Raw genomic sequence first — 11,369 nt, 5'->3', positions numbered from 1 at the left:
TATTGTCTTGTTTCCTTGCTCTGCTAATAAACGTGTAGTCTATGTGAAGTAGAATTTTTCCTATGTGAAGTGGTCTATTGCTATGATTCTAAAGAACCCATATGATCAGCTGAACTTACGTGAAGAAATCTTTTGTTGATAATTCCAGCAGAACCTATTTATTCGGTTACACTTTTTTGGCCCAGTGGTGATGATTACACACATGTAAACAACTTTTGCATCACACATTCTCACCCATTAGATTGTCAAATAGAGTCCAAAACAGATAGAACTACGACAAATTATAGAAATTAACAACTTATAAATCAATGAAATCGTTTCATGAATAACACAATGAGTGCACAAAAGTACATGATTTATGTGTAACAAAGCAATACAATGAAAGATGATTAACAAAGAATTTCAGCATACATAAAGAATTAATGAATAAACACAAACTGACTCAAAATACTAGTGCCTGAAATATAGGAATCTGGCCTGCAACCACTGTGTAATCAGTATCGACCTACAAATAATTGACACTATTGACTGACAATCTTATCTGCAACAAAAGAATGAAAGAATAATGATACTTTCCTACCTATAAAGAATTGTATATCCCTTTTCTGTATGCTAGACCGGAATGGAAGGTATTGGAAATGCATAGAGAAAACGAAACCCAAAGCATTCAACTTGGCTGAGAATAAGAGGACGAACTGCCAGTAATATCAAGTGGCGCCCATGCCGAGATTGTGTAAAGAGGCTGATCTAGCCAACTTAAAGTAAGCCCCACTCCATCTTGCCCTTGCTTCATAACACTGAAGTTTTCACAAGAGTACATCTTCAACAACAATTGGCTCTGAAGCATTTCCCTCTCGCTAATTCCCATGCATCGGAACCCTCCTTGCTCTATCAACTTCCTCCACTTCTCAAAACTCTCATGCCTCTCTAGCCTATCCCTTCCTTCACAAGCAATAATGTTCCTGATCTCACGTGCAAACATCTCCTCTATCTTTAGCCTGACGGAGCTGTCCAAGGGAAGACTATAACCAATAGAGTCAAATATGGCAGAGTAGTGTTTCAGTGAATTGGAAACTCTGGTTTCCAACCTGGGGTCATTGTGTTCAGCCTCTTGCTCTGCCATAATGACAATTGTGGGGTTTGTGCTGCGGATGAGTCCCAAAAAGTCCCTTAGTGCCCCTCCATTCCCATCGGAAAGCGTCTTGTGCATTTGGAAAATACAGTTCACGGCCACACATTCTTGCTCCTTCACATGAAGCATCCACAGCCTCACATCTTCCAACCTGTCCACTACTGGATGAAACTCGAAAGGCAGGTTCAATGCTTCGGCGAATCCAGCAAGCCTATCTCCTGTTTCATTCAGTTCTTGCTTGGACTCCCCGATACCGGTGATTCTCACATGGCTTGGAGGACTAGTCCTAGAAGCTAAACTCTGGAACAAACTAGGCCACTGAAGCCCTTGCTTAATGTCGAAATCTATAATATGAACCCTGTCTTTCCCTTCAAAGGTTCTCAATAATATCTCATTTGATGTGAAATGAAGAAACTTTGGAATTGGGCTCACCTGGTTAAAAAGGCTTAGTGCAGAGCCAGAGTCGTCATCCACCCGATCAAGCTCCCGAGGAGTGTTGATGTGAAAAATATGAGGCCAAAGCCTTGTGACTCTTATAGCCAAAGCTTCAGTGTAATAAGCAGATAGACGGCTAATAGGGCTTCCTTTTGGCGAAGCAAGCTCACCCAACTTGGCTATAAAATGATTAATCATTGCGATATTCCGAAATCCAATTGCTTCAACACATGCTGTAAGTAAGCTGACAAGCTCAAACCCCTGATGCTCGTCTCGGTTGTCCTCCTCCCTGGTCTCCACTTCATGGTCTTCATGTGAATAAGGATTTCTAGACCCATTTCCCACTTCTTGTTCCGAGACATTCTCATTTAGCCTAAGGCCTAAGCTTTGGCTGTCTGATGAAGAACTTGAACCCGAGGCCTCCTTCACCAGCCCGTGGCTGGTCTCACCGTCCTTCTCGCCAAGGTCTGTGATCTCAGTCACAATGGATTCCACCCACGGATTGTTTGACAATGGCAAAGGCGGTGAAATCACTTCACCGGGCACATAACAGATCCTTTCTTCTTCCTCTGAATATGTCAAAGAGAAAGGAACGTGAGGAGGGCTAAGGCCTATGATCCCCGGAACTGACCGAGACGCATCCAAACTTGGCTGAAACCAAAAGTTCCCAGCACCCAGTTGGCCTAAACTCAAATTATCACGCCCACCTCCGCGAATGTCATCTGATTTCCCATTATCACTACCTCCCTTTTTCCTCTTGGCTCTGCTAATGCATGACTCATCGACCGAGCCCCGCTCTGCTAACCTCTTCAAGCTCTTTCCTTGCTCCCAAAACTCGTTTTTGATCTCTCTCTTCGCGTCGATAAATGTGGTCTGAGCACTCGTCGAAGTGCTTGTTGACAAAGGTGGAAGTCGGATGCTCTGCTTAAGAGAACAACTGCCGGTCTTCGATTCAATTGGCTTCTCCACCGAAAGGCCTACTGGCCTAATGGTCTGCGAGCGTGAGGTGTCTTTGCGGGAGAAACTACATGGCAAGTCCAATCTCTGTGTGCTCATTGAAGGCAGCTGGAAATGGCAGGCTTGCAACGGTGCAGGTGCTTCACTCCTCAATCTATGTCTCGGTGACAGCAATGTAGAACTAGAGCACCCAGCCAACATCGTCTATAAACTTCCTATTTTCTTTCTTTGTTTTCTTAACTTCAGTTCACTCACCCTATTCTGTTCTTTCTCCCCCTCCCTATCTTTCTTTGTTCCTGTAGATTTTTTGAAGTATGGAATGTATGTTTTTTCTGTATGAATTGTATGGATCTATGTGAACTCTGAATGTATGTTTAAAAAGAGAAATCCGGAGAGACAAACTGCGTGAGTGTGTGAATTTTTTAGACAACAAAAAACACAATATATATAGGAATCCGATGAATACCAAAATCTTTCACAAGTTTTAGTGTTCCTATATGATATATGTAAGTATGCAATGAACAGCAGAATATGAACTACCCACCCCCAAAAAAAGAATGAAAGAGTTGAAAACTAATTTAGAAACCTACCAGAAAACGATCATCGGATTCCGTAATTTTCAGAGAGAAGTCATTGGAAGAGGCTATGTTTTTTCTTCTCAATGGAACTCAAACCACGAATGGAAATGTGGAGACATACTTGCTCAAATCGGTGGATGACATACTGAGAAATCTTGAGACCCAGATCATCAATTGAAAAGCCTATGAACTCCACCATAGCTGAAGCTGAATCACAATCACAACCCAGAAAGCCCAGCTCCGGAAACCCCTCAGACATGCATTGAAAATGTATTATCAACAGAGAGAAATACTGGTCAGCACTCACTACCCAAAAAAACCATATACCATAACGGACTCGCGCTTTTATATACTAAGGCAATTTCTTCTACTTTCCACTTATTCTACAACTGTACCATACTCTCCTAATACTACCCACTACACCATCACTTCTGCGGCCGTCTCTATCATTGCTTTTTTTCCGGGCTCTATGACTCATCTGATTTACGAGCAACATTGAGGAAAAAAAGGGCGTGGCTGCGTGAAAAGGGTGTAGGAGGAAACTTGGTATTGTGGCCGTTGGATAGAGATCGGACGGTGAAAAGCAGTAGTCTATATGACCGTTGGGAGCTGTCGGCGAAATATGACCGTTGGGAGGTTTAAATGTACGGAGAGTGTGATGCGGGATTTTATTCCTCTTTTAGGTAAATGTTGGGGGGGGGGATTCGGGGTTTGTCTGGTGTCAGTCACGTAGGACGCACGTGCCTGCCCCCCACCCACGCCCGGGATGTCCGTGCTCTTGACCGTTGCATTACATCATCATTTTTTTATGGCTAAGCAAGTCGAGGACACGTGGAGGGACAGCAAACCGCCATGAAAGATTTAACTCAGCTTTTACAAAGTAAAGCGAGCTTTGATTTGACTAGATTGGCAGGGTCTTACTTCTTTGCTTGTCTTCTGCTGCAATTGAGCTTTGTACTTTGCTATGAGCATTGAATATTATGCGATGCTTTTTTTTTTTTTTTTTTTTCCTCTCGTCCTTCGTGGCAGTTTCAAAATAATATAAGTTGTAATCAAAATAATAATAATATTAATTATATAAATTTTAGTTCGTACACTCAATATATATTTATCTTGAATAATTTCATGCATCAGTTATTATTTATTTTTATATTTTATATTTATATTTTTTTATAAGGTATGAGATATTTTTTATAGAATATAGAGGTATTTTTCACAGTATTAAATGTGAGATTTTAAAATTTTCCATTTGTCTTATTACATTTTCAAGATTGGTTTTAGGATTTTTGTATTATTAAAAAAAATTAATTTAATCATAATTTTTTTATTATATGTAAGGATTATTAAAAAATTAGAAGAATCATTTTTTTTTTACAAAATAAAACTTATAAATAGTATAATTTTAAGATAAAACAAAAATGTTGGTACACTTGTGCTTTTTATAACACTAACTTATAAATAGTATAACTTCAAGGGTATAGAGGAGGCGGGGGGGGATGTACTTGTACAAGTTGGCAGTGGCAGATAAGCATTGCCCGCATAATTCTTTTGTATTCTTTTGGGTTATAACTATTCTTCGAATCTTCAACCGTATTAATTTCCTGTCTGAGAAAAGCCCAAGTTATAGACTCATAGAGTAGGCAGAGTAGCTAACGTTATTTGATGTAAAAGTTGATGATCCAAGGCCCCACACGGGCTTGCTATGAAGAAGAGTGCCATTATGAATTGGCAGAGAGTGCACAGCAACTTTACAAGGAACCGTTAAATTGGAGGACAAATTGGCAAAGCTTTTGCCCATGACGACTGAAATCCAGATTCCAATCCGCTTTTTCTTCCAGAAGCTATGAAGTATTGCGCTCAACTTGCGGCAACGTTCACAAAGGAAATACTGGTAGTTTATTTTTTATTTTAATTTATATTAAAAAAAAAAAGACAACTGAAAGTTTTACTCTATGTTTAGTTGGGTGGTTGTAAAGGTGTAATCGATTCAGTTTAATTTGATTTTAAATAAAATTTAGAATCAAATTAATATATAGCAATTTTATATTTTTAAGAATTAATTTCGCACTGATTACCTCTCTAAATCGATACTTTCGATTTTATTGGTTTCGATCCGATTTTTCAATTTTAATATACTATATACTATACTATATAATATATATAATAGTATATTATAGTATTATATACTATAGGGAAAATATAGAGTGATATATTAAAATATATAATAGAGTGATATATTATAGTATATTAATATAGTAATATAATATTAGTATAACTATTAATACAATACACTTTAATGATATAAGATTTTAAAATTTAATATTATATCAAAACTATTTTATATATATATAATTATATAGTATATATAAAAATTATATACAATGTAAAAATTATAATATATATATATGAACTGATCTGTTTCGGTTTTATAAAAAAAAAAAAATCAAAACAGAACCAATTTTAATCAGTTTTAAGAAAAATTTAACCGGTACGAGACCAAACCAAACTCGATACTAGACCGAACCAATCTGGTCCAGTATACCGATTTTTTTTTTTTTTTTTTTTTTACGCTCGTAGTTGGTTGAGTAAGCTCAATCTATTTCAAACTAATCATTGATAAGACTCACTACTTTTTTAATTTTTCATAAAATAAAAAATTAAAACTCATCTCAATCTATTTATATTAAAAAACATCTTAATAAAACCCATACAATTTAAATTTAGAGATAAACTCAGATCATCTAAACATCAAAAGCAGCTTTAAGAACTCGAAAACAAAATAAATTCTCGGGTAGAATACCGTTACTTAGGGGGGGGGGGGGGGGGGGGGGGGGGGGGGGGGGGGGACCAACGAATGTTATCACCTCATGATACTAACTCATAAGTTAAGAGGAGAACAGTATTTTCTGTCTTTTTTTCCAAATTTTTTTGGCTAATGTAGTCTCTATATATAACAATTATCAGACATGATGAGCCACAAAACCATACCATACACCGTATTCCCCATGAAGTATGAAATACCATCAAATAAAAGGAAACAAATAGCGACAAATGAGTTCTTTCTGCCCAGTATGGTCAACAATAATTGTGTTCATCTTCTCAAATTCCATGTATCTCGCCTAAACACCACGAACCAAAATGGAATCCCATATTTCATGTCCCTCTTCACATTTTAATAAAACTAAAATATTCAAGTGACTAAATTTCTACATTTACGGATTCTGTCATTCTAGATGAACTCCAGATACAAGGCTTCTTGTTTGCTGGTCAGCCCGAGTTCGTTCAGTGTCAAAGCCCTCTCTGTGTCACCGAAAGCCCGCCTAGGGTATGGCCTCACCTGTACCCTCAATGACAGACATTAGAAAAGATACAATTAAGGGCAAACTCTTCATAGAAAAATGTTTGTAATTTTTTGTAATATTAGCATGCATAGACAAGTTAATGATGCCTACAGGAACTTATCCTTGTATCCTGAATAAGTTGTAGTTTATAGAAGCATGGGATTTGCTAGCAGAACTCAAGAAGGAATAGAGTATAAAATACAGAGCACTTACCAATCTGTAAGATCCAGGTTTGACAACTCTACCAATATCTATGAAGTCAAAGAGAAACTGCAAAGCAAATAATAATGCATGTTTAGCAAAGAGCCAAGTAATTAAGCAAAACAATCTTTCCTTCACAGGTTTCACCTGTAGCTTGTCAGACTTGAGAAATCGGCGCCCATGGCGGCTACCATCTGGCATCCGTACTAGAAGGTTTACAGCATTTTCATCGTTTGATCCTGGTTCCGGAGGCAGAGAAGCCTCTTTTGCAGCCAGTTGTCTCTCCAATTCCTGCAAGCAAGAATCATACAGACTACAGCAGTAAACAACTTGGAAAACAATAGTCTCGCCAATGTCTTCCTTTGCCCGGTAGGCAGCAAACACCAATATTTCAGGTGTACTTTATGTTTAAAAAAAAAAAAAACCAGGTTTGATATACTGATGCAAAAAAAAAAAGCAACGTACACATATATCCCACTATGCAAGGATAATTATGAGCATAATATAATGAAGAAGAACCTTGTAAATGAAAATCGTTTCAGGTCACCTTTTAAATAGAATCATGATATCCAACACTGTTGTAATCATTATCAACCAACCATTACTGCTCAAACCATACATAAACAGAAAAGTTTCAAAGTTCCAAGTGCAATCCCTTCTTATATGAAGGGGGAACTTGTAACTTAAGAATTTATAACCAATTTGAAATTATTTTGAAAACTTCAATATAAAAGGATAATTATTCCAACCCCAGCTTAATAAAACAAAATCAAGTTAATTGGTACAACTCTACCGAACATATCAATTAACAGTACCTGTTCTTCCTCCAATTTCCTTCGAGATTCTTCCTCTCTACGTCTTTCTTCTTCACGAGCTTTTTCTCTAGCCACTTCCTCTTCTAAACGACGAGCTTCAGCTTCCTCCTTGGCCTTCAATTCTTTTTCTTTGTCAGCCAGCAAAGATGCATGATATTCATCATCCTGCAAGCATCACATGAGTCATAGAGCCAAGGAAAGTTAATTCATGCCATTGGTGGACCAAATTTCTCATTATTTATGGTCAAAGCCCAAAGCAAAACCTGTTGTTCCCGTATCAAGCGCTGTGCGGCCAGGGAGGGTGATGGAGGGCGAGGTTGCCACTGGGGATAATGACCCTCGGCTTGCATGAAATGATGAGGCGCATATGCTGAACGATATCCAGTCCCTTCAGGAATTCCACCAAACATTGCAGCCTCCAGCATGACTGCTTCATCATGCTCCTCAGAAGAAATCCCTCCCCACTACAATTTGGTAAAGAGTAAAGGTGAAAAAGAAAAGTTGGTAGAGAATATTGAGTTTATAGTTGATCAACTGCAAGACCGAACTTGAGTCTAGATTTACAAATGGGAACAATGTTTAAAAAGTAAGGTACCTCGTCAGAAGGAAAGGCATTTCCGTTGTGCTGAGGGCGATTATGCAAATCATGCTGTCCAGGACTTGATGGTGGGCTATCCTCAACAACTACGACATCTTTGGCAGACTCAACAGAGCCAGAAGACATGTTACGGGTCCTATGCCTGACAAGAGGCTGCTCTTCAACATCTTCAGCTTCCTCTTGGATAAATGAGCTTCCAGGCTCCAACCTAGATTGATCACAATACCCTCATCATATTTCCTCCTCCAAACAGTAGAAATTGCATATCAGGAGCTACGAATTTTATGTTTATGACCTTTATGGCTGGTACAAAGACAAGCCGCACTGACTTGCCAGAAATATGCGAATAACTAATAGGCAGGAGACACCTACCTCCCATTTGATGCAGATAATTTTACTTGCTCCCCCTCAGCTGGCTTAGAAGATCCAACATCTGATGCTCCAGCACTTTCCCCTCGCTCACGCAACGCTTTCTCTTTCTCAGCCGTCTGAATTTGTTTCATGTTAAATAGGACCAAGATTCCATTAAATTAAAAGACACTTGCATGCAAAGTGTAAATAACAGACCTTCAGGGACAATGAAACTGCATGTGCAAGTTCAGCATCTTCCAAGTGAGATTGCCTTGGCCGAGGCTCCAGCTCAGCTAAGTCCTGCGTCAAGACACACTTTTATTATCAACAGGGAACATGGAGGACATGCTTGCAAGCATTAAAGGCTAGGCTCGCATACATTGTGCGCTCCCTCAACCTCCCGTTTAGAAGCCTCAATGGCAGCTAGAATCATTTCTTCTTCTATGTCATCACTATAGTCTAGCAATCTGTTGGATTCAGGAGCATTGGGTCTAATGTTTCTGTCATGAGAACCATCACCCAAAATATGATTGTCTTCTCCACCACGCAGTGTAGCCTGAGCAGTTGAGGCCGCTGAAAAATTCTCATCATCATCAATTAAAACAGTCCCATGAATATCTGGGCCGTGTGCACACTCAGTTTCAGTGACATCCTCAATAATAGGAGTGCGGCCAGACCGACCAGATGGCTCACCGCTATCCTTTACCTCTATGGGTATCTCCCTAACTTCTCTTGGATGTGTTATGAAGGGGGCACGGTTTGTAAAACCAGAACTACTATCCAAAAAGCTTCTACCAAAGTGTGGATCAAGATCAGAAATACTATCCAAAAAGCTTCTACTAAAGTCTGGATCAAGATCAGAAGATGGGTTCATATTTATAGCCGTTGATGGAAGTTGTAAAGGAGGTGCTGAGGGTTCAACTGGATCAATGTCCATGTGATCATCTTGTGGAGCAGCAACAATGGTTTCATGCATGCTGAACATGAAAGAATGAATTAAGACATCAACACTAAAGCAGGAAGCATGAAACTTGCAGAATATAGTAATTATTGGATAAATGAGAAGACATAAAGTAGCATACCTTGCTGATATGTTTCGATCTCCTTCACTAAAATGTGCATTCACAGCTTCATTTAGATCACCACCGTGTGCCTGATTGCAAGCAAGATGACAGATGAAGTGGAAATGTAAAATTTAAGAACTTGATTTCAGTCAACACTAAAGAGTTGTTCAGTCACGTGGTCATATAAAAGCAGAAAAGAAACCTGATTACAGCATTCTAAAATCTAAGTAAAAAGAAACCGCTTATGTCACCAGCCCAGCTCATTAGTCCATTTGTCTGAGTGGGAATGCCATAAAAATCCCATTGCAAGAAGTGGGACTTCCTTTCTAGCATTGCCGGTCGTTCAAGGACAATACAAACTAATTAGGTAGCTTGGGAAAATATAGCTAGAGAGGGATGCCCTCTTATCCTCCATGATCTAATTGAGCATAATATTTTCGATAATTTAAAGTACAAATCCTTGATTGCTATTCCCAACCAATCTAATCCTTGATTTATTTGTGGGTCAATCCATGCGTCATACGAAATACAATAGTTCATCTATCTTTAACCATATGATATTCTCAATCCCCGTGAATTAATAGAACTGAAATGCACGAATCCCTAGTGAAGGGAAAATTTTCAATGGCATCTATGACAATCTGAGAATATAATTCTATCGAAAAAATACTCTAGCTCCACCCACTGAATAAACCGAATCATCAAAAGTCAATTACCATAAATAACAATTGAATACATACCGTCCAAACTTAATAAAACGCCAATCTAATAAACCATACACACAAAAACTAGAATCTAAATGATCAAAACCCAATTATCATCGACCAACAAATAGCAACGAATTGCCAAGCTGAACAGGCTATGAAGACAAACCCTAATCAAAGGCCGAACACCTAACAGTAAAGACTCGGAATTGTGCACGAATTGCACACCTACAAATATAATTTAAAAAATCCATGAGATATCCGACAAAACCAATCCCAAAATACGATCGGTAATTACCAAGAAGAAGAAAACTTACCTCGAGTTTTTGAACGGCAACTGCTTCGGTCGCCCCGGTGATGCTGATGAATGTATCGATAGCTTCTTGATTAGGCCTCGCCATTAAAGAAACGAATTTCTTGTGCTCCAAGTGGGTTTTCTTCTGCTACTTTCGTCTTCCTTCGGTTTCTCTCTCAGGGGAAGAAAAGAGATTCATCCGTGTGGAAAAATATATGCATCCGTGGTTGTGGAGGAGTGCTTATATACTTTTACTCCATTCTATACCCATTTTTTAAAAATACAAAAATAAAACAAAAATTATAACTCAGTACCTTCTCCAATCTTCTACGACTCTTGAAGATAATACCTGGCTCTCTTCCTCTGTATATATCTACATTTCTGATAATAATAATAACAACAATAATAATAATAATAAATATTGTGAGTTTCTATTCCATATCGCCGTTGATTATATTAATTAAATATCGGTTAACGTGATACATTTGACATGAAATTAAGGTATATTTATTTCATAACTCTTTTCAATTCATTTTATCTTATTTTATCTTATTTAATTATTAAATTTTTTTAAAATTTTAATATAAAATAAAATAAATAATTCAATTTTTTAAAATTTTTAAATAAAAAATATTAAAAATATATATTTTAATAATATTTTATTTAATTTTTAACTTTAATTTTAATTTATTTTATCTCATTTGAAAATATTTTTTTCTTAAAAAATTTATAAAAAAAAAAAAGGTTCAGCTTGCTTTTTGACACTTTTCTTTTTCTTACCTTTTTATTTTCTTTTATTTTTTTCTCAAACTTCATTCTTAAGCCACCAAGCTTTTTGTTTGCAAACAAGACAAAGGAATAGGGAGTCTATTTTACAATGAATAGAACAGCACCCACT

General features: G+C 37.6%; 2 protein-coding genes across 4 annotated transcripts; both read right to left on the bottom strand.

The window, feature by feature from the left end:
• Window positions 1-275: 275 nt before the first annotated feature.
• Window positions 276-3,597, bottom strand: LOC121235820 (scarecrow-like protein 28). Its single transcript, XM_041132243.1, has 2 exons — window positions 3,115-3,597; window positions 276-2,820 (listed from the first exon to the last, which is right to left on the bottom strand). The coding sequence occupies exon 2, from the start codon at window positions 2,723-2,725 to the stop codon at window positions 668-670; it is 2,058 nt and encodes a 685-aa protein (XP_040988177.1). The 5' UTR covers window positions 2,726-2,820; window positions 3,115-3,597; the 3' UTR covers window positions 276-667.
• Window positions 3,598-6,110: 2,513 nt separating this feature from the next.
• On the bottom strand, window positions 6,111-10,822 carry LOC121234816 (plant UBX domain-containing protein 8). Of its 3 annotated transcripts, XM_041130926.1 has the most exons (12): window positions 10,494-10,818; window positions 9,491-9,561; window positions 9,249-9,385; window positions 8,788-9,203; window positions 8,625-8,708; window positions 8,430-8,545; window positions 8,055-8,265; window positions 7,723-7,923; window positions 7,460-7,624; window positions 6,792-6,935; window positions 6,657-6,713; window positions 6,111-6,439 (listed from the first exon to the last, which is right to left on the bottom strand). In XM_041130926.1, the coding sequence occupies exons 1-12, from the start codon at window positions 10,575-10,577 to the stop codon at window positions 6,332-6,334; spliced, it is 1,794 nt and encodes a 597-aa protein (XP_040986860.1). In that variant the 5' UTR covers window positions 10,578-10,818; the 3' UTR covers window positions 6,111-6,331. The 3 variants fall into 3 exon arrangements, with proteins under 3 accessions (XP_040986860.1, XP_040986859.1, XP_040986861.1); XM_041130925.1 differs by having other exon boundaries at window positions 8,788-9,385; window positions 10,494-10,820; XM_041130927.1 differs by lacking the exons at window positions 6,111-6,439; window positions 6,657-6,713 and having other exon boundaries at window positions 6,843-6,935; window positions 7,447-7,624; window positions 10,494-10,822.
• Between the last annotated feature and the right edge of the window lie 547 nt (window positions 10,823-11,369).

Source organism: Juglans microcarpa x Juglans regia, chromosome 6D, assembly GCF_004785595.1.
Source record: "Juglans microcarpa x Juglans regia isolate MS1-56 chromosome 6D, Jm3101_v1.0, whole genome shotgun sequence".
Taxonomy (NCBI): domain Eukaryota; kingdom Viridiplantae; phylum Streptophyta; class Magnoliopsida; order Fagales; family Juglandaceae; genus Juglans; species Juglans microcarpa x Juglans regia.
The sequence above is the reverse complement of the archived record's forward strand: the minus strand, read 5'-3'. Positions and strand labels throughout refer to the sequence as shown.